At 37.4% G+C, this 27,886-nt stretch overlaps 1 protein-coding gene across 1 annotated transcript; it reads right to left on the reverse strand.

The window, feature by feature from the left end:
- Positions 1-6,728: 6,728 nt before the first annotated feature.
- Positions 6,729-27,579, reverse strand: LOC139740194 (NADPH oxidase 2-like). The gene is made up of 14 exons (XM_071650779.1): positions 27,523-27,579; positions 18,326-18,421; positions 17,780-17,899; positions 16,753-17,007; positions 15,024-15,142; positions 14,193-14,273; positions 13,094-13,217; positions 11,894-11,986; positions 11,063-11,197; positions 9,926-10,044; positions 9,316-9,435; positions 8,592-8,784; positions 8,075-8,199; positions 6,729-7,149 (listed from the first exon to the last, which is right to left on the reverse strand). Exons 1-14 carry the CDS (start codon positions 27,568-27,570, stop codon positions 7,023-7,025), a joined length of 1,755 nt encoding a protein of 584 aa, XP_071506880.1. The 5' UTR covers positions 27,571-27,579; the 3' UTR covers positions 6,729-7,022.
- Positions 27,580-27,886: the final 307 nt, after the last annotated feature.

The following is a 27,886-nucleotide window of genomic DNA, read 5'->3' on the forward strand; positions in this document are numbered from 1 at the left end:
AAGCGTAAATTGTATTTGTAATTCTCTAAATTCCCAAAATACCCTTCTTGATCCCCCGCCCCTATTGGAGAGAAGCATTGATTCGCCACTCAATATGGAACCACACTTCATTGCATACACACATAATATGATGATGCACACACTTCACACACTTTGGTTTCAACGCTCAAAAGAGAGAAAAAATACTGACGATATGACATCATCCCTGAATAAATTATCGTAGTTTTGGTGATCTCATATGTTGCCTTCATCTGACACGTAAAACGGGCAAAGGTGAATCAGTGACAATTACATACTATACAGAAATCATCAGTAATTACAATAATGAAGCCGTACGTAAACCAGTTCTGATTTCCCTTTTTATAGGAAAGAGGACAAAAACATGACCACATGGTTCATTTTCGTGGCGGCAACTGAATTGATCAGTGAAAGTGGAGAAAATGATTGAAGAGTCATCACTGGCTTGTTAAGATTGCAAACTATAATCCATTACTAGATTTATGACGCAATTTGATAGTTTTCATTATCAAATGGTTCGGGAGAGCACTTATATTCTGACCTCAAGGGTCTGCGAGGCATCTTAGTTGGCGTCTTTGTTTTGTTTTGTTTTGATTTATTTTGTTTTGTTTTGTTTTGTTTTGTTTTTGTTTCAAATTCCTGCTTTTGACCACACAATGCCATTACAGTGGTTGTGTTTACATAGTGGGTTTTCTTTTTTAGTTGTTGCTTGTTTTCTGTTCTCTCCACTATCAGCGTCTTGATTTCCTGAAGTGAAATGTACGGCTTGATACCATTGGACACTCTCCCTAATAAACGACCTATCAAAACTTGACGACCAATTTAGGGGAGCGGCTCTTTTTCCAATGCTCCCTGGTAGCCTTTGGCACCCAGTCACCGGAAAATATTCCCATGAGTCATGTCTATTTACCACCAATGACACAAGCTTCAGGATATCCGGGCCTTCCTCCGACAAGAAGAATAAATTGCCGTGGATTATCTGCCAGAGGCACTTCCACTCAAAATGTTGAAATAGCGCATTTGTTATGTTGTTATTCCTAAGTGAAATAAGAAAACGTTTCTACATTGGCATTGTATACGGCTAAGCTCATTACTGTCATGCCATTTTGTGTGTTTTATCGACAACCTCGATTTCTTGAATTAGTGTGTTATTATTTGGCCTTGATGTCACGCTATTGTGTGAATAATGCAACGTTTCAAGTTCGCTTCTTTCATACTTTATGGATGCCTATCTGACACTTTTTTTTATTTATTACTTCAGACGTACAGTACAGCAACTTTTTGACAAAAGCTATTAACAAAATAGGCAAATGTTTTATTTAGTGGGATCAAACTATCAACTATGGTCTCTAAATCCTTCCCCAAGCAAACATGCACATTTGAGCTTGATAGGTCTCAACAAAAAGTGTTTGATGTTTTGTATTATATCAATTCATTTTCATACGGAAAAACACAGATATATCAAGGATAGATATATAAATGGTTGACAATGCACAAACAAGGCAATACTGAGTAAACCAAGACGAAAACCATAATGTAGTCGCACGGATGCAAGAAAATGTTCTACAACCATTTCATGAAAGAGACTCGATTTCATACAGTAACTGCCCACTTAATCACGGGGACAAACATGTTTACATATCATATTTCTTACATTTCGATGCATGCTTGAATATCAATATTCATATGTATCTACATATTCCTTCTATATTACCAAAGGTATATTCTTCATAATGATGAGGTCACCCTTTAGAAATAGTTTGTGATGGTGAGTCTACATCGAGGTATCTCGTAAATGTTGTGGTCGAAGGAACCTCCGGTTCTGTGGGCCCAAGAGTAGAAAACTTTGTACAGATTTCGATCACTTTCCGTTGACCTCGCCTCGAACTGATCACGATTCACACGGCTTGCTGGTTTCGTCTCCATGTCGATGATCCAGAAATAGTTCGAACCAGTCCTATTTTGTTCAGACATTGGTGTGGGTTCATACTCGATATACCATTATCCGGTGCGATAAGGTAGTCATACCACAAGAGGGGGTATTCTGATATGATGATGACGATGATGAAGATGATGATGATGATGATGATGATGATGATGATGATGGTGGTGGTGGTGGAGGTGGTGATGATGATGATCACTATGATTAAATGTTGGAAAATATTAAATAACTGTCACACAACTCCTCATGATGCACAGAGCACTTAAAAAAAAGTACTTCCAGCAGAATTGGACTTATCATAGCATAGCATAACTTTCCCCGGTCAAATTTGAGTTACTGTTTTGATTTTTTAATGCATGAAAATATTTCAATCGAAATAAATGGCGCCTGTCTGGTAAAAGGAGCCATGTGCCACTGCTGTGTTTACTTTGAAGGCTTCTCAACCACCAACAAAAAAAGATGAAACCTAATGTTTTGGTCGATATCAGCAACGTTGTCGTTGTCATTGTTTACGCAAGCGTTTTAACGTGCAGAAACCATGACAACCACAATGACTGAATCATGTCCAATGAAATTTTGTTAGTCTGATTTTGCATGATTTTTCGCTCTCGACGTTACGCGAAACACTTAAGAGAGACTTGATTTTTATCCTTTTCTTCGTTTGCAGTAAATGTTGTCTCTAGTGGCTTCCTATACGCATTTTCATTACTTTCTTTTGCTCATTACATGAAAGTGATATTCACATTGACATAGAGTTTCCTGTAAAACCTGCCTCCAACACTGTCCAATATCAGATTTCAAATATTTAGTTCAAAGTAAGTCGAGGATTTGGGGTCCAGGAGGTGCCCGGTCCCTGGGTTCCGATGCCGCAATTTGGCAGTCATCTATTACAGAACCATCCAGATTTGATGTTCTTCTTCTTCTACTTCTTCTTCTTCTTCTTCTTCTTCTTCTCCAAAGTGAGTTACTGTAACTGAGTTACACGTACTGGGATTAACGTCTCTATCTAATAAGGAAATCAAACAGACATTAAAATACTGAATCATTGAAAAAGAAACAAGAACGATGGATACGCACTTCATCCTTGTATATAAATGGGTGGACAGGGTGCTTAATTATACGTTCCGGTTTCAACGATTATGTTATGCATGAGTATTAGGAAACGTTCGCCGCTTGTGACAGAAACATTTGTTTAGCAATCAATTATCATTATTGTCAGTGTTGTTGTTATCATCTTATAGTTTGGGTTGCGTTATGCCCTTCTTGCTGTTTTGGCCACCTACAACTCATCAGCATACCACAATATTGTGAGTCCATTAAAATATCCATTGTAATTTGAAATCTCGACATGGTTAAACAGAAGTAATCATTGCTTTGCAATGACAAGCAACTTTGCCAATTACTCATTTCGGCTACTGCTCATAGGATCTCCATTTTTGGTATTTCAAGGAGAGCAAATGACCTTAGTGTGTCTGTTTTATTTGTATCCCAAGCAAAGAAATGAAAAAGGGGGTTGTGTTGTCTATTACACCCATTAGGTCTGCGGTTTAGGAAACACCACAGGTAAATCATGTACACTCAGGCATTTGGCCAGAAGAGTATACTTCATAACAGATTGCGTACAATTACTTCTTTGCGTTTATGCACAATGTTAACTCTTCCAAAAGTATCACATGGCATTTTGAAAGAAGTTTATTCAAAGCGTGAGGAAAGGCAGTTTTTCATCGAAGATGATTTCATCTTTGTTCAAAGCACGATTGATTATTGAGTAACAATAATGCCCTTGTCATACCTTGTCATACCTTGCGTTTATGCACATTCCTGTCTTTGATGATCGGGGCTCGATGCCGCCATCTTTCTGAGCAATTGGAAGATTTCTTTGAACGCTATCGTATCGGTTACATTTTGCTTGTTTATTATTATATAAACTGAAAGAAACTTCACTTAATGACAAAGCGTATCAAAAGGAAAGTCAATTCCGTCTAGAAATATGTGTAGACATGTAAATCTGAGTTGTAAGTTGTGAATATGTTGGCAATTTTCCCTCCCTGAAAAGGAGATGTAATCCCTTTTCCGATTCCTTCTGACAAATGGAAATTATTTGGAATAATTAAGTTCTTCGTAAATTAATGTCAGATAAGAGGCAAGGCTTGTCACAGTCGAGTAAAGTTGATTTTCACCAATCTTTGCGTAATTTCTGTTCGCGCAAACCGTGTTTTTAACAGTATATATCCACTGTCCATATTTTAAGAGTAGGAATGGCGAAGTAATTACCAGCATTATGTGATGACGCATGAATCAATATTGTCTTCCTCTCTGTAAGGCAGATCCTGTTTGGTTCATAGGCCTACTTTATTTTTTATATACATATATTTAGAGTGGCGGCTTCGAAAAGGTGGGATCAGAGGGACTAAGACTGCTGCGACTCCATCTTTAGAACCAACTTGGTATCGTCCAAAAAGTGTTGCATCTACTTTTCTGTCCTTGTGGCATTTGATTTGCTCATAACTGCTTTCCTGTACAAAAACCACTTACTCTGTCATCTTCTGTTTATTCTAACACGTATGACAGTCTAGAACGTTTAACATATCAACTGAGGGGGAAAATGGAAAATTTACTCCAAAGAGAAATTACACGTTTCTTCGTTTGTATTTCCTTTTCTTTTCGTTTTGTAATAAATAAAGAAAAGGAACGAGAAAACAGGTCAATGAATCTGAGAACGAAATTGCGAAAAGATTGGTACAGCTTTTACTTCAGAAGTCAGCCAGGTCCTTTTACTCATTGAGGCTGTTATACAGTGCGGGTGACGTCACAAACGGTGTATACAATCAGCTCTACACTATGCAAAGCAAGGGGAGAGGAACGCACAGCGGTCAGCCAGACTCAGCGGCCCGAATTCACGAAGGTGATACAAATGAAACCAAAGTTTAAACCATGGACAAAAACCATGGAGCGCCAAGTGTAGCACGGAATATTTCGTTACGAAATTGGTCATTTCGTCGACAAATTGACCGCCTCGTTAACGAAATTATCATTTCGTGGACGAAATGTTCATTTAGTTACAAAATGTTGTCATTTCGTTACAAAATAATCACTTCATCGACGAAATGACTGATTTCGTAACGAAATATTCCATGCGACTCTTGGCGCTCCAAGGTTTTTGTTCATGGTTTAAACCATGGTTTCATTTGTACCACCTTCGTGAATTCGGGCCGCTAAGTTTATAAACTTCATTTGGATGCAAAATGCAGCACTTTTTGCCGGTCTATTTTTTTCTTGTAGAATCAGAACAATCATGGTGATATCAACAGGACCATCGCGATGCATCGTGATGAAAATATCTGCTCTTGCATACGTGGCATAGATGGATTGTAAATGTTCTTGTTTCATTGTTATGAAGACTTCATCTTGCCAAGGTGGGTATGACACAAGATTAATCTCTTAGAAATTACAAAAGTGTGATCGTTTAGTCGCTCTGTAAATTTAAATGCCTGTAGCCATAGCATCTTCAAATACATGTGGTCGGTTCGACGATCAGCACTCATCCAAATAGCTACAGCGCGCAATACAGAATGTTACCCTTTTATATTGATTGCCAAATGCAAAAATTTTGACATTTTTAATATTCCCGGCAATGTCAGATTTACTCTTGGTCTTTGGGAGTTTGTTAGGTTATAACAACTTGGTTTCTTGAGAATAATGGTATGAATGTCTGCATTGTGTGGTAGATGTGATTCACGCTTTAACACAGGACACAATAAATGACATCACGAATTTGAGCCCAGACGACTGCTTCTATAGGTATGATTATTCAAGAAAACATGTGTGACGAAAAAATTTTATATCGTGTTTCTTTTAAATATACAGCAAAACATTCACACTTCGCTAGTACGATTTACTTTTTCTTCTTCATTATGTTTTACACCAATAATTACAAGATCTGGACATAATCGCATAATATAGTACTCAATGCTTTATCTATAGTACCCTCATAAAAATACATGTGCATGTATTCATTTATCAATCATACCCGACACGATATAAAATATATAAATGTTTAGTTTTTGTATGCATGAACGATTTTTACAGCTATAGTGGCGTAAGCGTATTTACTGTACGTTTACTAGTATGGCGTTGCTCTAGACAATACATATTCATCTCCTAAGTCGCCGACCCACACGTGGACGAAAACATGATAAATATTTCTGAAATATGCACCTACAACAATAATTCAAGCTTACATACCGAAGTAGCGATATGTTCCAGTATATACCCAAAACAAATAAAAAGATAACTGTGTTTGTACACAAACTTGTACACGAACGGTTGATAGAAGTAATATCTATAGTTTGTGCCAATCCTTCACAGAGTTGTGACGACACAATCGATACCAAAATCTCTAGGAACCGACTATCACATCGTATCTCAAGTTTTTGTGCAAGACTAAAAGCATAACTTAGATTAACCTCTGAAATTTCAAATAGCCTACAAAATTGAAATTTTGAAAGTGTTCTTCCGGTGATCAAATACATTACATATATTCTTTTTGAAATAAACATTGGTTCCTGTATGATATGTTCATCCGGTCTTTGTACAAAAGCTATGAACCTTCAGCGATGAAAATCACTTTGACTTGCATTACTAAGACTATTAAAATCGTATTTCACTTCTGAAAATGGCAAATAAACTTCTCATAGTACGTGAAATATATTAGGCAAGAGATACTAACCAATACTCGTTGAGATATGCTGGTTTGTAGGATTGTGATCTACATCGTTTCGTGGGTACCTAGCTTGCAGGTGGAATTTAAGAAGCAATCTGGTACACTCTTCAATGGATGAAAATGAAATGGGATTAACTACGTCACTTCAGCAGATTGTGTTAACGAATGTCTGTAATTTTACCACTTAAAGTGGAGTTGTGCTAAATAGCATGGTGGTAGCATGGCTGATTTCGAGTCCAAAACATTACAACAACAACAACAAAAAACTTCCACTTTATGACCACAGGGTTTGCGAATGGTCGCCTAGTTAGAAAGACTTTCCTTCGAGGCCGGGTCTTTCTAGAAGTTCTCCTTGTTGTAAAAGAATTTGGCCCCGTCCGGTGTGATGCTGGTGAACTTGTTCGAATTTTCATGTAGCACTGATGAAAGGGCCTTCGGTCCGCAGAAAAATACACCGACACTTGTGCTGTTTTACAAGTAGAGAAAAGAGAGAAATTATGAATGAAAGACAGCTGAATATATCGCTCATGTACTGTCAAGGGAAGCATGTTAAGTTTTGTTATGTTTTATTTTATTGTTCTTTTTGTTTTTGCTTGTTTTCGTTTCTGTTTGTATGTATACATTTTTGGTAACAATGTCATGAGGAAAACCTGAGATGGGCCAAATGAGACTGGATATACAAAAGATCATTATATGCCAGCTGAAATACGATAGCTCATCAGAATTTCCTGTCTTGATGTTATCATTTTAGAAACAAATTACTTTCAGAGCAAACATTACAAAGACTAAAATATTTATGGCTAATTTCCGTATTTTGCTTTTAATCTCCTGCTGCCAAAACATTTCAGTTAATTAAAACAAACTTAAAGCTCAAATAATCGTCTAAAGTAACACACCAAACTTGGCAAAACACGGCAAAACAATCACGTGGAGGGGTGAGACCGGAGGAGGGTCCAAGGTTGTCTCTTCACCCTCATCCCACAACACCCACACCTCTGGCTTTAAAGGTTCTAATTACCATTGGGAACAGTGACTTCAAAAATTCGAGTTATCACATTTTGATGCATATGTGTAGGTCAGTTAAAATAGATAAAGGTCATATAAAATTATGTAATAAAGCCTAAACTACGAAGAGATATCACTATTTTTCTCACTGCAGACGATTTAGTCTAGATACAATTTTATTATAACTACTGGTCACATTTTTTTTATATATTCAACAATACTTAACATTGATTATACTAATTAACTTTTTACACTGGCTGTTACTATATCCCTTACTCATATTTCAGAACTGTTTTGAAGCACTAAAGCTGGGGGTTGTGTTTCGTCTGCAAGTGGTAAATGCCTTTAACAGGTCCATGTTTTAGTAGTAACAATAATATTTTTACCCTGGGTTTTCAGCTGCGACCATCTTGAAGTTGGAGTCCCACTTGGGTCGGCCGTAGTGAGTTTTCTGCCTCAGGCCGGTGATGGCGTCTATCTCTTGTTCCTCCTGGAGGTAGATGTTCTTGGCCTGCAAGAAGAAGACAATGTGGACAGGACACACATGAACAACAACAGCACACCCACAATAAACAGGAGATCGTAGGATGAAATATCATTATATTATGAAATTGTGACAACTTAATGCAATCGATATGATTTTCGTTAACTCCTCTGGTGTCATTGCATAAACTTTCACATGACACAGTAACGTACGTGATTCGAGAGCAGGAAATGAGCAGGAAATTCAACATTTAGAATGAAGAGAAAAAGATGACAAGAGCAGAAGAGAGGCAGAAATAATTTCAGTACAGCACAAACGATGAAATCACTGGAAATGGAAATCAAAGAAGAATGAAGTGAAATTTAAAAGAAGAAAAAAAAACGGATGAAGCAAAACGGAATATTTTGAGTCTAATTTACCTGTGTGTTACTCCATCCCCTCGAGAGATAGATGAAGTACTTGAGGAAGTCTGGTTGGCCCATCTCTGTGAAATGTGTGTCAATGGAGTCTAGGAGAGTCGAGAACCACTCGAAGGCGTTTGTGTCGGGACAGATCCAGAAGAAATATACTTTTTTCAGCTTCAGGGAGGCGCTGTTATTAACGCTCTTCAGCCTGCGCACATGTAACAAAATTAATGAAACAAACATTTCAACACGACTATCAATTTTTCTAAAAATAAAGGGAATACAAAGAAATTTCCAAAATGAACATGGTTTTATTGCCAAACAGCCTTCGCCGAAGTACACCTAATTCATTTTTAAAATGCTGGTAAACACCATAGTACAACACCCAAATGAGTTTTTGTCGTTGCTGGTGTTTTTTTTTTTTCTTCTTCTTCTTCTTTTTTTTTTTTTTTTTTTTTTTTGGAGAGAGAGAGAGCCTTAAAAGAGACATCTTCCTCCGGAAATTCATATTATTATCATTACCCTATAGCATTTTTCGTTATCCTTAATTTACACAATTCGACAAAAAGGGACACCATGTTTTAGGATTAATGAGTTTTGCAGAAACGAATCCATACAGGATCCCTGTCAAGCTTCCTAAACCTTTTTTAACAATACCACAACGATGTGTATAATTCCAGATCACTGATGGCAACGGTCAAAATTTCCACTGAACACCTGTCATGAAAACTTGACCTACCAGATTGACTTGAGAATAGAAGCGAAGGGCGTAACTCCGATGCCAGCACCAACACAGATCGCAGCTTGGTATTTGAAGATATCAATACTGGCTGTTCCAAACGGCCCATCAACAGCAACCCTGTGAAGTTAAATGATATATTTCATACGCTTTGAGCACTCAACAGCCCATCGATTTAATTATCGCAATCAGTACGATAACATCTTAATACAGTTGACAATTCACTCAAAGAGTAAATAAACTTTACTGAACATCACAAGCGTTTTACAGTCATTTTTGGACAGGACGAAAAAAAAACACGGTGCGAAGTAAACTGCGTGCTCATTATAATGTTGTTAAAAAGTATTTTAAAAAAATAGAAATGCTGGATTACTTTGTTATGTCACATTCATACTTGTCTTTGAGCTAATTTTTCAATTAGCTTGGGCCCGCAAATATTTCTATTCAATATCTCCCACTTATCATAATGGCATAATGTCATAATATAAAATATCAGGAATTATTCTGTAATCTCTAGTGATTAGACACACATGTTACACCTTTTAAACCGAAGGCCGGTGAACACAACACTTGTCACTGCTGTCTGAGTGAAAGCTAAGTACTAGCCTACCTTGGTAGTGAGTCCTGGTCCTGCTGTTCTGGTCTATCAGCTCCCATGGCCTTGGCCAGGCCGGAAGTCCAGTCCCCGACCACACGAATGTGCACGCTGAAATGATCCTCCTCAGGAGCCTATTGCGACCAACAATGTCAGATTAATCTTACAATTAGCAAAATATGCCTTCCTTTTTGGTGCCCTCCACCCCCTCCCCCTAAAAAAACAAGCATATTGCAATCTTTACCGAGTTCCCTGTAGAAGGTGGAACTGCTACACTATTACACAGTTGTGCTGTACAAGAAAATATACATTTGACAATAACGAATTCCTGTTCTTCAGTTTATCATATTTTACGATTAAAAGGTTGACACTCGTTGCACATTATTGATATATATACACGTATATATATATATATATATATATATATATATATATGTGGTTTCAGTGAGTGTGTTCGTGTGTGCTTCTGTTGGAGAGATTTTGTTTGGTTTTACTCTGCTCTGGTTCGTTCACTCACTTTCTCTTCTTGTTGCGATGATACCGTAGAGATGTTTTTACATTAAAATGTATCAAAATTTCAAGACAAAACAACGCTTCCCATTTCATTTTCACTTCTAGATGGAAATGGTGTGGCTATGTTAATATCTGGAGTAGATGATGAAGGATCAGAGATGAATGCCATAAATTGAATCATGGCTATAGGAGGATTACCGCACCATGGGAGTAAATGTGCCGGTGCTTAGAGCTAAGTATCTTTCAACAAAATACATTTTGTATCAACATCTGATTATTAGCTAATATAGATAATTAAATATGTGGAGGCGCTTTTGTCATTATAGTAAATAAGACTCCCAACTCCCAATCGGAAGACCCGAGTTCGATTCCCGCCCAGTGCTTACGTCCCTTTGAACAAGATGTTTTTACCCACTACGTCCCTCTCGACTCTGGTATAGCAGGAGTGGTAATACTGAACAGGCGTCCTTGGATAACGGAGACATAATAATTATTATTATTTATTATTATTATTATTATATGATATGAATATATATATATATATATATATATATATATAAATTATTATCATCATTATTACTAGTATTAACATCATCATTATCACCATTATTGCTATCGCTTAAAAAACTATTCTCTTACGGAAGTGAGTGTGAAGGGATGCCACTGGACGTGTGAGACTGAGGGACACTTGAGGAAGATGTACTGTCCTGCCTCCATCTTGAATCCTTTCTTCTTCATCTGAAGTTCGATCACCTTGGACGGATGTTTCACCACCTGTAAATAATGTTAGTTACAAACCAGAATTTTAAATTATATTCAATGTCATAAGTCAGACATCGTGTTCAAATATCACATTATGTTATTTCGTTGACAAGAAAAAGACGCAAAGACACACATTCTAACTAACCGGAGGGACACCGAGACTACCAGGTGAATGAACCTCACTATCATGATTGTCATGTGACTACATCAAGATTACCCGGAAAAGCATCTCATTGTCATGATTATCACCCGATTTCTACCATAATAAGATACTTTACTTCTATTATTGTCAACTGATAACATCATGACTACTAGGAGGTTGTATACCTTCCTCTCGTGAGTACAACTTGTTTACTTGATATCTGATTACATTTTAGACTAACAAAAGGCATCTTGCTTTCAGTTTGTTATGTTTGGTTATGTAGCCTACATCAGGACCAAGAGCAGGTACCTTATTTTATCATAGTTATCTGATTACATTAGGACTACCAGGAGAAGTCACTTCATTATCATGATCGTCTCCCACATCAAGGTACCTCACTTTCATGATTGTCACAATGAATAGGCCCTACACACGACTACGAGGAGAAGGTACCTCACTCTCGTGTCACATGAATACATCAGACTATAATGCATGGGAAGAAGGTACCTCACTCTTGTGTCACGTGAATACATAAGGCTATAATGCGCGGGAAGAAGGCACCGCACCTTTGTAAGGGTGACTTGCTGACAGCTCCTCCATACTCTGATACTTCTCTCGATGATGTAGAGGATCATAGGACCAAGCACCCACTTGTAGCTCTGACACAAGGAGAACAAAACAACATGAAGGTAACTTGGCAGCACATACCGAAAATAAAAGTGAAATATTTTCTACGTTAATATTTGTCGTAACGTTCTCAAAAATCCATTGTATTTGCATGTGTGTATGTGTGTATGTGTGTTGCATGTGTTCTCTTGTCTGTCGGTCTATCTGTTTGAAGCTGTCTTCTAAGGTCTAGACGCTTAGCAAGTCTTGAATAAGTCTAACTCTGCTTAAGTTCCTGTTTATCAAGTGAGTGTGTTACTTGTTGGGACACTCTCACACTCTGGGATTCACTTCTCTTTACAATTAAAAGACTATTTTCATTTGACTCTTTTAAGAGGGCTCTGAAAAACCTTCCTATTAAGACATTAATAACTGTATTTATTTATATCAAGCCCACAGAAAATCAGTTCATTTCAATTCAATTCAATTCAATTCTTAATTCATCTTTAGATAAGAACGTATGTACATACTTAACCCTTTGCGTGTTTTGAGTGCCAATTGACACAGAAATCCCATAATGTTATACACATAGCTAAAAGTCCCTGGCACATGCAGAAAAGAGTTAATTGTATATGTGACTGCATTCATCGGTGATGCTTTATCATTCACGCGCACTGCATAGCAACATCTATTTTGGAAGCCTGTCACGAGGTCGACATCCACGAGTCACACAGCTCACGAGCTACACACTACGTGAACAAGGCCCACGAGCTCGACGTCAAGTAACATAGGCACATGAGCTCGACTCTAGGAAAATAAAAAATAGGCCCAAAAGACCGAAATTACATCACTGGACTTAATATGCGGAGTGTCGAGCTCAAGGGTTTTTATTATTATTATTATTATTATTATTATTATTATTATCATTATTATTATTATCATTATTATTATCATTATTATTATCATTTGCCTTGTGTCGAGCTCATACAATATTGTAGGCCTCTTTTGTAGTGTCTTGTCCTAGGCATTGTTAGGGTTCCTGTTTTACTTGGTGTCTATCTCGTGGGCCGTATGACTCATGGGTGTCGAACACGTGGGATGACCTCTTATTTTTAGAGGCGTACGGAGGCAATGGTATGTGATAAGGTAAGGAATCTTACCGCGGCCGCCCCGTCTTTGAAGACCGGGAAGTCGCACTCGGCGAAGACGCCCCAGAGATCTGGCTTGGTGATGCAGGCATCGATATTGTGACCGTCAAGGTTGGTTTGTGATCGGATGATGCCGCTGTGCAAGACAGGAGGATATGAGAATTGACGTCAGATTGTTAATACCTCTCTTAGTGGCGTAACATCCGTTTGGGATCATCTCTCTGACATGATTGATATATTTTGGGTCACGTTTGTCTACAAAGCTGTTTATCATCTAATTACAATTTTCATTTCATTTCATTTCATTTCATTTCATTTCTTTTCATTCCTTTTAAATGAAATGAAAGTAAAAATACAGGTGGGCTGCCTTGTGTTTGCTTGTTTGTTTGTTTGTTTGTGTGAGTGTTTGTGACTCCGGTGTGTTTCTTTTTGTTTTTCATTTCTTTTCTTCTCTTGGCAATCTGGCTGAGTTTTAGTAGTTCAGTAATTAGATATTGTTCATGAGGAGAGTGCAAACTACAGGCCCAGCTTTTCAGCAGTCCCCTCCATTACAGATGATTTTGGTTTGGTATAATCATTTACAGCATTCACTTTTGTCACAATCAATGTTTTAGTGATTTGTGTAAACGTTTTGTGTTGTTTGAAATGACATAAATGAAATGGAATGAAATAAGATAGAGTAATTAAAGTAAGCAGAGCAGTATAATATTAACCGCGCCGAACAAAAGAAATCGGGGTTGATCAATCATCCGATCATATTTACCCTTTGTTTGAAATACTTGACAACGGAACATTTGCTTATAAATCATACATTCGCCAGAACACATTATACAGAAACTTCTGCAGTCACTAAACTGATATGAGTACATAATAATTATTTGCATAATTATAGTCAAGATTAAAGACCCGTTTTAGTGCAATAAGGAAGAACAACACAACACGTTCATGGTCTTTTCTTTAGTTGGAAGTCCACGTGTGGTTCAGTGGTATGCGGGGAAAACCGAAAACGACGTGTCCATTAATGACGCGTGAACTTTGACCCCACCCTTCCTCCATCCTTCCTTTCCCTGGAAATCCTGGTTGCACAGGTGTCCTGTCTCCGTGCACTTACCCAGCACCGTGGCCAAGAATCATAGCGTAGTAAACAATGAAGAGATGGTGAGTAATCCAGAACGTCTCGAAGTAAGAACGCCTGTCAAAAATGATACAATAATAACAAGGTGGGTTAACCATCATGGCAAATGACAGGATGAAATCGGTATCACAGACCACAAGCAGCAGTCAGAGGTGATAGCAGTTAACGTCTATTCTTGTTCATATTCTTCAGATGAAATAACAGACTGCTCTCCCTGTCATCAATTAGAATCTCACCGATAATGCAAAGTAGTCCACAGAATATATTCGTAGAGGTTGAGTCAACTAGTCAGAGATAAACTGTCTTAAAAATCATTGTGTTCATGGCAAACCTACTGAGTCAACTGCCGTCAAACTATTCATGCAAATCTTATCACCATTTCTAAAATTGTCATAGAATCATACTTATCGTTTGCACCATTCTGTCGAAATCCAAGGCATAATTGATGGACAAACATGTATCCATCATCGACTTCATCACCAACATCATCGACATCGTCACTGACATCATCAGTGACATCACTAATAACATTGCCATATAATCTATGACATCATCAAGAATATCAATATCATATCGTCAGTGACATCATCATGACCTCACCATCGACATCATCAACGACAACATCAATTAACATCATCATTGGTGGTAACATTGCCTTTGCAAATTTTAATATCATCATCATCAACATCGACGTTGGCACCATTTCTTCCTTCATCAATCATTGTGAGGCTTCTTTCCCATCCTCACTCAGATCACGACCACAGTAATGACAGTCAGCTAGTTTGGATGATCGACATCGTTTCTTACCTGATGAATTCCGTAGCGGATGAGAACATGACAATGAGGGCGATGGTGAGTACGGCGCCCGTCCACCCTGCGATAGGAATCAAACCCTGCACGATCAGACTCAGTCCGCCTGGTAGAGCCTGAACGGGGCAAAGTACAATGACAAGTCAAATTTTAATCCTTGAACAAAGTGTATTACCTATATGATATCGACAAAGTTGTAGAAGGATCGAGTATCCCACTGTATCAAGCCATCAAGGACCAAATTCTTTGGGAGAAGTGTACGGTCACTGAAGAAGCAACATGGTAAATAAGCCCATATCATTATACAATCACTGGGAAGTTCAATATCTTGTTGTTACTGGTACAGTGGTACAAATGATTGTAAACGTCTGGTAAGAATCGATTGCATGATTTAAATCTCTTCCCTTACTCTCCCTCTACCTTTCTTTTGTGTTTTCTTTCTCCCTATCTATCTCCTACTCCCCCTTTCTTTCTCTCTCTATCTATCTATCTATCCATATATCTATCTATCTATCCATCTATCTATCTATATATCCATCTATCTATCTATCTATCTATCCATCTATCTATCTATAAATCCATCTATTTATCCATCCATCCATCTATCTATCTATCAATCCATCTATCTAATTATCTATCAATCCATCTATCTATCTATCTATCCATCCATATTTCTGTCTATCTATCCATTTGTCCATCTATCCATCTATCTATCTATCTATCCATCCATCTATCTATCCATCTATCTATCTATCCATCTATCTATCTATCTATAAATCTATCTATCGATCTATCCATCTATCAATCTATCCATCCATATCTATCTATCTATCCATCTATCTATCCATCCATCTATCTATATAGCCATCTATCTATCTATCTATCTATCCATCTATCTATCTTTCTATCTATCTATCAATTTATCTATCCATTTATTTATCTATTTATCTATCTCTCTATCCATCTATCTTTTGTCTATCTAAAATCTATCTATCTACCAATCCATCCATCTATCTATCCATCCATCTATCTATCTATCTATCTATCCATCTATCCATCTATCTATCCATCTATCTATTCATCTATCTATCTACCCATCTATCTATCTATAAATCCATCTATCCATTTCTATCCATCCATCTATCGATCGATCTATCTATATATCCATCTTTCTATCAATCCATCTATCTATCCATCTATCTATCTATATATCTATCCATCTATCTATCTATATATCTATCCATCTATCTATCTATCCAATGACCATCTATCTTTTGTCTATCTTAAGTCTATCTACCTATCTATCTATATATCTATCTATCTATCCATCCATCCATCCATCTATCTATCTATCTATCTATCTCTCCTCTCTGTCTTTCCCTCTCTTTCTCCCTGTAGCTGTTTTTTTCTTCGTTGTGTCCCTCATTTCGTCGCATCCCCTCACAATTATCTTGATCACAATTATATTCTTTCCTTGACGTGGCATATAGGCACCTTAAGTACATCCTAAAGACTTAGAACAAAATGGTGGTAACAATATTGATAGCGGTAACAATCGTTTGGCATAGATATGTCCCACTTCAGGCTATCTTTTTTTTTCCACTTTATTGTACACTGTGTCTATTCTGTAATTTTTTTTTCTTGGTATTGTGACAACACACTAGGAATTCATTTTGAAGATCCCATGGTTTCTAATGGGTACAGAAAAATAATCAGTAATATATACCGGCACTTCACGTAGTGGATTCAGCCAGTTATCGTTGGGGAAGAAGGTGAACTTGCGGTCGATGTTGTCGAAGCCGTACTGATCACACATTTCTTGATTGCCTGTCATCACACATCGCTGGTGGTTAAAGAGGTTTCGAAAGTTGAAGGCGTGGGCGACCACGTGTACGATGGTCCAGATGACGATCATGTAGGCAACGGTCTTATGGAAGGTTAAGTTCTTGTCCAGCTGACGTCGTACGCTTCGCCGACAAAGCTGAGTTAATCAAGATTAGCAAACATACAATAACACAATACTTTAGTAAAAGTCTTTGGATATCAATTAATATTATGCAATCTACAAGTTCTCTTTTCGTGTTTCGCAAGTTTATTTGTTAACTACTACACATTATTTCTTCTTAAAGACGGGACGTGTCTCTCTATCTTCTTGCTAATGTTCGTAATCCGTAAAATAAAGAAGAAAAAATGGTTTTTTTTTTAAATTACTATTATCTCGACGAAGAATGTTTATTTTCAGCGCAAAATTGTCCTCTCAACATTACACATTATTATCCAGTTACTCTTTAGAAAGAAGCAGCTCATGAAGGTACATTGATCAAGGTCTACTTCAAACCGACTGGCCTATGATTAATAGTCCACTTGGGTTGGTAGATCGTGGGTGTTGCTCGATCTAAAAAATCATGAGGGGAAACAATGATTATCTAATGCATTTCTTCAGTGATACGTAGTAAATTGTGCCGAAGTATCCTATATCTCTCCTATGCGCAGGGGTGGTTCTATCATTTTCAAACTCATCAACAAATTCATTTACTTAATAGCGTATCTAACAGCCACTCCACAGATTTCCTTGAAGTGATGTGATAATGTTGCTCCACCACACTGTTTGGTGAATCATTATTTGTTCATTTACTTATTCAAACATAACAGCAAAGAATCCAAATACGCAGTTTATCAATGAGTTACTTAAAAGTCAGACATTATTTGACAGAAAGCAGCGGCAAGTCTACCGCCCTCTGTTGAGATCCTACCGTGTTGGTGGCGCACGATCCACGGAAGAAAGAGATGAGGTTTCTGCAGACTGGTAGTAGGATTAACATACTGTTCAGATTGAGAGCCGCTCCACTGGCTTTGGCTATGGACAAACCCACCTGTGTGAACACAAACACAACAGTTTGTTAACATGTGATTATGTACCATCCCTTTGTGTTCACTATACGCTAAATTGAACGTAAAGAAATAGTTCTTACAGGGTTACTATAGATTAAACATGGCATATACTTTATGCGTCATTACGTATACTACATAGAGCTTATTCTATTCGTTAATACAGTACACTTTCGATGATATCTCATAACATATTCATGGAAGTGGATGTCATTGATCAGCGCTTTCTCAGGGGCACATTTATTCTTCTTCAATCAATTTGCTATGTCATCACGTAGAGTATAAACAATCCCCAATGCTACATTGCACGACAGTTTCACACACAAAAGAGTAATATTTGTGGAGTAAAAGTTACATAACTTCCTCCTCCACACTTGAGTTTGTGATCGAGTGACACTCGACGGTCTTACCCCAGTGATACGTCTGACATAGAAGTACTGTGGGCCCTGCTCGTAGACCAGGAAGGTGACCACCCAGTAGGCCACGTTTGCTCCAAGCCATAGTAGCTAGAAAACAATATTGTGGAAAACTAGAATCAATTAAAGAGATAATACAACACAGAACTTATTTGTTCGTACGATCCGTATCATGGAGTCAATATCCTGTGGTATCCATAATTACACTGTCATTAGCAAAATATGATTCCGTTTTATACTTTCGATGCAAGATACTGATGCTTAATTTTTAGTTTCAATGAGCTGTATATTCTATTTCTATTTTACTCCACTTTCAACAAACATTAAATCATTCAAATGATATTTTTATGTAAAAGATAACCAAAGAATACATCTGAGCATGCATCATTATACATTTATACCAATTCGTCCTCTTACACCATTCTTGAGGGAAAGGGGGTACTTTGGGAGGGATCAAAACAAGCAATGTTGACATGTAGAAAATAATTGCCTACGTTCTATTCGCAAGAAAACTAAATAACGAATGTGGAAAATCACAACAATCAAACTGTACCCTCCCAACAAAAAACAAAACAAAACAAACATTTCAAATAAAACAAAACGAAACGAAACAGAAACGATGGTTTTGAGAGATGGTATTTTGTCAGACAGAAATCGTCTTTGTCGATGTTTGTTTCTGCGGAAAAACGTGACAAATGCCATTTCGCGGTAGAAAACAATTGGATTGCTTTCCATTGTAAAAGAAGGCTGCTGTGTAGCAAAGTTTTACACGACCATTATTTTTGACAACCATTAATGATAAACTCGATATCTGTAAGAAAAAGAAAAGAATAATAAATTGTATGCAGTGCCAAACTAATCCTATAGTTGCTGCTTCTGGTAGTCTCCAGGGCGATTTGATATGTAATGGATTATTGCTTTGACTTTGCTTCAGCAAATCACGGAAATAAATCAGAATTATGTGACAGATTCGATGTTTTTGCTCTTTTTTTTTTGCTCAATATTGTAACAAAAGCGTCTAGACCTATGTCTTGCTCTGATTGATGTCGTTGTTGTTGTTGTTGTTGGTGGTGGTAGTTATTATTGTTGTTGTTGTTGTTGTTGTTGTTGTTGTTGTTGTTGTTGTTGTTGTTGTTTTGAGGGTTTTTGCTTTGATATCCACAGCATAATAAAAATAAAACTTATAAGTTATCACATATTGATTGTATGAGAATCCCTCTCCCGTGAAATAAGGAGTCAAAACTAGTAGTTGTATGCTAATGTATAAGTGAACTAGTTTCCTCATACAGTAAATTACACTACATATTGGTCTACCCATTCTCCTATAACTCTGATGAGACATGTGTATGCAATCATGCTCTCCGTGTCGGTGTTTCTACTGTCGGGGTACTTCCCTATGAAAGGACAATGTTGTTTTCGGGCGTGGGGGCGGCACAATGAAATTACTACTACACTTCAAGAGATAATTGTTGACTCACTCTAGGGGGTCTGGTCTGCATGTTATGTATATAGACAATATCACACCATGTGTATCATAGCCCAAATCAGCCGCTCGACCCTTTTACCTTGTCATATATATATTATGTACAATATTCCTATGTGTGTGATTTGCTCCAGTAGTCAACCATGGACATCAGGACAGAACTTCACGTCAACACGACAGACAGAGCTCTTTGTCATGGTGTGAGGGCGAGCTGGCCATTGTACTTAATGTTTTGATACCATTATTCCTGGAGATGTTACTATCACTTAGTCTCATTTCAATCTATTATAGGCTACTGTCGTCGCGATTTCTAAACAGTGCAGGTCACGTTTCAATAATATTTTCGTAGTGCATGTTCGAGAAACTCACACACAACGTCAATGACCAGAGATTCCTTGCTTTCTACTGAAAGTCCTCTAATCACTATAGTAGAAGGCGCTATTCTCTGCGTTTCAGGAACTTTAAATTTGTATCCCAGTCTTGTCACAATACACTCCAAATCGGGCAAATTTTCCTGGTAGCACACTTTCAAAAATGGTAACACGGATTTCATACTACAATATTATATGTGATATGTCCACTCCTGATCGTAGCCTCCTCAGTGTAAATCATCCGTCTAAACATTGGTTTTAAGGAGGACTTTATACACCGCAATCACTGGAAAGTTGTCAGATATAATCATACCTTTGTTTTGATATTTAGGTTAGGAGGAATACTGTAGGTGTAGGAAAAAAGACCCTGTCAAAGGATGGCAGTAATTTTATTTAGGATCTTCTGTGTGATAGTCCACGATAAATTCAAAATCAATTTACTGAAAGTGTTTCTTCAAGGGCGAGAAAAGATCTTTTTACAGTAATTCTTCACATCAAAAGCTAATCTTTGAGTAAAAACGTTTTTGGAACTTCAATACACCATCGTAGATTTTTCCTTCTTTAGCATCTCTTATCTTTCTTTATCATGTATCCTTACTTTATAGTCTACGCACTTTATCGTTTCCCTTCTTCAGTTTTCTTTTTCTACTCCTTCAATAATCATCTCCTTCTCTCTTCATTTCAGTTTAGTCCCTCTTCCCTGAGAAGCAAAACCTGATATTAACATAACATTCATTTTCCCATGTCACTTTCCTCCTTCAAAGGTGAGGATCAGGCAAGAAATAGGACACACAGGAATGATGTCAATCATTGTCCTTTGATGTCAGGCCTCCAATTCGATGTCAGACAATCAAACTGACATTTTTGGCCTTCATTAGTCACAAATACTTCAGAATGAAGACCAGTCCGCAAAATATAGAACCAATCATTGGACATAAAAATATTTGCAAAACAATTCTTGGTAAAGCCACAGCAGCCCGGAAAGGGAAAGATGAAATAATATCTCGATGGGCTGATGATAAGTTACTATGACAAATGACTGATTATTAAAAAGACAAACTTTCCGAGCCACTTCCGCATCACCAGGATAGGGACGCAAAGACGGAAGTCATTGCTGTCGAGGTCACCGTGGGGTCACGATGATTTGGCAAATCAAGCACCTGGTAGTCTTTCCTGTTTATGACATTACATCCGTCACATTAGACAGAATCCATCCATCAAAAACTATTAATAGGGACTTCACAAGTCGCTTGAAAATGAAACAGAAATCATTTGAAATGAAATGAAATGAAATGAAATTTATTCATATTCCACATGTGGACATTATATGATAGAATATACAGGGTATAACACATAGTGGACATTATATCAAAACTATACAGAGTATGTTACATGTATTGTATATACAAAATATAGTGATATTCTGAGATAGAATAACACCATATACAAATGTGGAGGGGACTACTTAGAAGCACTGCTTGTTAAATGTAGTCCCCCTACAGATTATAGACAAAATGATATCAAAGATAAGGCTGAAACGATATCAGTATACATTACCATTGCCATTTGCCACTACAGCATTATGTTTAATGTCACATCTAACGTTATAATCAGAGCCGGTCTCCACATACCATTTGTACAAAATGCAAGGATGACTTGCGGATTTGATGCTGCTTCATAAACCCTTGTGTCTTTTTGTTGACTTGTAAAAGTCGTTCTTCTGTTGGTTGTTTCTTATTGCTTATTTGTCAGCAATCACGTAGGTTAATTGGCTTGCTCCCTTTCTATTCTGTTTGCATGTTTATGGTTGGGGTATAAAGACTATATAAGGGGAGGGGTGATGGAGCGCTACGGTAAAGAGGAAATAATTAGTTCCTGTTGCCCAACACAGCAGTAAAGCAATCCAGACTTTGCATCGGTCTGTTGTGTTGCTGAGTCATTCCTGTCTGTTGATATCTCTATTGTGGTAGGCTGCTACGTTTTGATCACCCCTATCACCTTCCTACGCGGTCAAGTTCGGTTCCAATTCATGTTCCAGGTATTTCATCCCCATTAACACAATCATCCTTATATAAATCGGATAATCCCCATGTCAAAATCAATGGCACGTAAGCGAAAGAATGAGTTTCCGGGAGCTTACCACAAACTCCGCTAATGAAGCATGTTATTTCCCGTTACAGCCAGTAATGGATGGATGTTACATTAGTGCCTGTTATTAAGAAGGAAATAACTAAGCAGGAAATACATGGATCACAGTTTGTACACTTTCTGTTTGTGTCGTTATAGTGTTTTTTTTTTTTCACTTTTTTTTTGGGGGGGGGGGGTTGGAAGGTATTAATTCAAATGATGGTTAACAATTCTTTTTTCGGACATAAAAAACACTTGTTGATAATTCATGGCTTATATGATGTATTTAAGTATGATATTAAAGTAGGTCTTTATCTCAGTTTTTGTTCAGTGTCCATACACAAGAGCGCCAGGTGTTGTCATTTCATAGACTCCTCTTGATAACACAAGACAAAATATTAACTTCTGTGTGATATTGTATAATGGATATAACCATGTTGACAACCTACTTCGTAAAATAAGAAAATAAAGTATTAGTTGTATAGTTTCTTATTTTAGATTGATTGAGGATAAGAGAAAACGCAAGAGACCGAAACGGAGCATATCAATTATGAGATTCGTTCATGAATAGTTTGGAAAACCTATACAACGTGCTGAGCAAAAAAAAAAACAAAACAAAAAAAAAAACAAGACAAAACAAAACGTTTAAAACTGTAAGCAAGTAAGTCGGTTAATCTATTTTTTAGATCATCAACTATGGTCTATTTTTGTATTGGATTTTTATCGCAATGTGAGAGCATATTAGACTAAGACTTAGCTGTGACCATTTTTATAATGATTCTCGATGATATTCAATGTAAATCGATGCTAATTGTACACAATTTCTTTGATCCATGAGATGAATATTGGAATTGTACATACATCACCAACTAAGATAAACAATCCATGTTTCATCGTACACTGTAAATACATTTAGACAGCATACCACCAACTCGTCAAACTCAATAGTTCTGAGACTGGATGATTGATGATGCTTATCCCTGATTCCTCGCTCTCCTGTTTCAAAATAATCACCATTGCTTCCTCTCCAATGTTTAGACGGAGCATGGTTTCACAACAGGCGGATCGCTGGCATTCCTCTACTCACTACACTAGAACACCTCAACATCTCTAGTTAAAATGATTATAAATTTTACACGTTTAAATGAGAGATCCTCAACGCTATAATAGCTCTCTTTTGTAACCAAGGGACACTCCCAATTCATACGCAACTAAAATAATGTCAACTAAAATAGGAAACTCTATTATGCAATCACAGTGATATGTAAACAAAGATTTACTATCCATGATCAAAATATTGATGTGTTTTAGTTTTGACAAATTTTCGCAGACAAATCAAATTTGCACAGAGTGTTGAACCTACAACAGAGGCTTGATCTACTCAAGATAATTTTGTGTAGCTTTGAAATTCATTCAAGTTCGTTGATGCAGTACACTAATTTTCCTGAAAGAGCTCCATCGAACCATACCGACATGGCGAATACTAGCTCCATGATGTTTGTTACGAAAGCTCTACAAACCGCATGCCTGGAAAAAAAAGTATAGCTCATTGTTTTTCGATGAATTCTTTAGTGTTATGAAAGACGAACTTTTAGAATCAAGAGAACAGATTCATTAATTTTATGTGGGAGTGTGTGTGTCTTAGTGGGTCAAAGTTTGTGTAAAATGGTGATACAGCAGTTAGATCATTATGCCTACCCATTCTTGTGTACAAATGGACCTACAGACTTTCTGCTCCATTTTCCGGATATATATATATATATATATATATATATATATATACATACATACATAATTTTAATTGCGAGGGTACGTGCCATTGATGAGTATTTTCCAGGTCAAAGCATCAGATTGTTAACGTGATTTTTTCTTACATTCCTTCACATGACAATTGCACACACAAAAACTTCCTGGCTTGATGAGCGCTATACGAAGAGTGAGAGAGCAGTGAATACAGTGCATTATATTCACACCTTTATATACCATGCCCTGTATGGGGCGAAGAAAGGCTTCCGGTATGAAAGCCATTAACGACAAGTATCTCTCACTGGATATACACCGAACAACACCAATAGTTCTCCATCAGAGCAGAGAGGGTGATCGGAAGAGAGCGCGTTCGACACTTTAAACACCCATGGGCTATGGCAATATACACTACACCATTTGAGTCTTCTTGGCAAAGCAACTATGCCCCGAAACAAATGAAATTCAGTCTCAGAGATCGGGTCCAACTTATAGTGCACTCCATGGGTCGTGTGGTGCATTGGAGAGCCATCTTGACCGTCATAATCTAGGTCCTACGATAGGACGTCAGGTTATACACCAACCAAGTCTTGATAAACTTGGTAACCTACATTGTATAGAGATACCTGAGTTAAGTAATAGCAGAATTTTCCATTCGATCAATGCCGATATAGCTATAGATATGATCATCATAATCCCTTTATCCGTGTGGTATATACATAAAATGATAGATGGAACGATAGATAGGGAAAAGACAGGTCCACACACGGGCAGATATGTAAACATACTTAATTATCAGGATGTCACATAAGTATATACACGTAGATAGACAGACAGACAGACAGATAGATAGATAGATAGATAAATAAATAGACAGACAGACAGACAACTAGATAGATAGATAGGCCTAGATGAATATACATTGAATTGTGTCGTTTCCTTTGTGCGCCACGTTGCTGTTTACCCATGGTTTCGTTGTAGGTCCATGGTTTACCTGACCGAAAGAATGTACGCTGTGTAACAGAGAGGTCAAATTACTATCGTTCAACCCTAGCTTCAGAATTTCTTTTCTTTCTTTTCTGCAAAATTACTTTGCGTGGCAGAATGATAATAACACACAAAGCTGTTTTTCTACTGAATGAACATGAGAGACACACAGCGCAATGATTTTGATTGGATAAAGTGTAAATTTTATTGAACCTGTGTTTGGCTGTATCGTTTATAAAAGCAACCGAGTGCGAAATAGTTGCTGGAAGAGGAGGGGAGACAGACAAACAACACAGACACACATACAGACAGGCAGAGATATAGACAATTCAAAAGGTAGATAGACAGATAGATAGATAGATAGATAGATTGATAGATAGATAGACAGACAGATAGATAGATATAGATATATAGATACATGCACGTATAATGTATGAATATCAGTAACGCGCATAGACATATAATTATTACAAACAGTATATCACTCTTGCACGCAGACATGAAATGGATAGACAGATTGACGGATTGTGACAAACGAGAAAGAAGGATAAACAGGAAGAGACAAGGAAAGGAAGCCCATAACAGTGCAAGGTTAATTGATAGGGATTATTTTGGTGTATACTAGTGTATCATCCAGCCTTTCTTTGAGAATATCCTACATTCCGTTGATAAAACTTTCCGAACACGCTGTCTAAAGAAGTTACACACTAACAATCGTTTTAAAATTATCCTCATCTATGAATGTGCCAGAACATCATCTATAAAAGTAATGTAAATTCCGCGAATATAATATGTCATAATATTGTCATAGGCTGCTAGGTTCCCCGAAAAGAATTCTGCTCCATTTCAAACCGTTTGCCATGGGACCAAAGCAGTTACACTATCTGCATTTCTATGCAGGTCGCATCGAGACCAGAATTTTATCACGTAATAAGTTAAATAAAGTGTCGACTGGATTTGAGGTTGAATGGTCTGAATATCTGCCTATGTCTTCTTCCTGTTCTACGTGCTGTTGTTATTGCCCATTATTTCATACTTCACCCTTCTTTGCGCACAATTGAAAGCAAGAGGAAGTGCATTCACATATTCATGTCTTGTCTACTTTGGATGATTCATGAATTATTAATGATCTAAAAGAAGTTTTTACGGGGAATTTCTAGCCCTTGTACATCCAACAAACACGTACTGAGTGCGACGCATTCGAAAATGGCTTACTGTCCAGCGTCTGTTGTCACAACCAGCATTATGACCAGGCGTGACAAACTTATAAAGGTACTTTTTACCAGTGGGAGCAGTTGTTTAAAAATGCTCGAGATTTGTTTGATGCATAATTGTGTAGGTCAGCTGTATCACAAAATCATCCTACCATCTAAAACAAAAATCGTTATAAAGCTTAAAATATAAGGAGATATCACTATTTTCCCACTAAACCATAACTGTAGGCGGTTTTGTCTAGAAACATCTTTTGTCATAACTATTGTTCACATTTTGTATATTTAACAGTACTTAACATTGATTATACCGATTCAATTTTTTACACTGGTTGTCTTTATCCCCAATTCACATTTTAGAATTATTTAGAAGCAACAAAACTGGGGGTTTTGTTTCATCTGCAAATATAGTAAATTGTACCTTCAGTTATTGTCGCTGCACTATTATTTAAAAGGGACTTATATAAAATTAATGATATACTGAATAATTATGCATCATCATTCCTGTTAAAGTGATTTGTGATTATTACTTAAATTTTCAAAGCGTGGTGAAAGTGAACACTGTCAAGAGATCCCCCTTAAGGGGGGGGGGGGGGGGGCTCCTATTCATTTTCTTACACTTTACTACCTGACACTATGACAACGAGTAAGCACTACTAAATGCTTGGTATTGCTCTACTTTACAATGTGTAAAGTAGAACGTACGGTTCATCAATCGTCTATTCTCTGAATGCAAAGATTGACCATCAAAGCGGTTTTTTCTTTCTATCTCTTGACCTCGAGTCCATTATTTTGGAGGTGAGTGCATGCTACCATCATTGGGTCTGATATTCCATTGAGCCGAAGTAGATAGCCTACGTCCTACACGTACAATCATGCGTGTATATGAAGAGCTTGCTTCCAAAAGACGCTAAATCAATCATTTCAATGGATACGGCGCCTTTTTGAAGCAAACTCCTCGTAAGGTTGTGTTAGATTGTATGAATGTAAGAAAGGGTTTGTGGCTAATTAGCTCGAGGGCCAAGTAAAAAATGATGTTTGAAAAACAATGATAGCATCTCGTCTATTTCACTATATTTCATTATTTTCGAGATGCAACACCGTATTACATAACAGTTTAACTACGCTCTACTTGAGGGGAATACTAAACACAGTTGAATAAATCCGTTTAAAGCCGTAATGCCCGAGAAAGTCTCTCGTATACCAAAATGAAATCACGCAAAAGAAGGAGGTATGTTAGGCATATACTAACACGTTCAGTGTACTTACCAGAAAGAGGTATTTGAGACCCTCGTTGACAAAGAATTTATCCCCCATGCTGATACTCTCTCGGGATCCTGACGAGGCGGGGAAAAGTTAGATGTGATACATCCACAGCTTAGAATGTCCGACTGTCTAACAACTTGAAGACAGTACTCACCCCGCTTTACAGAGTCCAATGTACTTTCTTTACAATCTCTCACTCAGTCAAACAATGTTTGAGGGTCCAGGCCCGGCTCTCTGGTTGTTATTTCCGCATTACAATCCCTCAGCCGAGCTTACCGACAAAAGGGGTACGTTCCACCCTGTGCGACACGGACACGCATACGGTCAGGCAGTGCCGGTAAATCTACGTACGCGAGTGCTTTAGTGC

Source organism: Diadema antillarum, unplaced genomic scaffold, assembly GCF_040938485.1.
Source record: "Diadema antillarum isolate AM-2024a unplaced genomic scaffold, OU_Dant_1.0 seq00000839_RagTag, whole genome shotgun sequence".
Taxonomy (NCBI): domain Eukaryota; kingdom Metazoa; phylum Echinodermata; class Echinoidea; order Diadematoida; family Diadematidae; genus Diadema; species Diadema antillarum.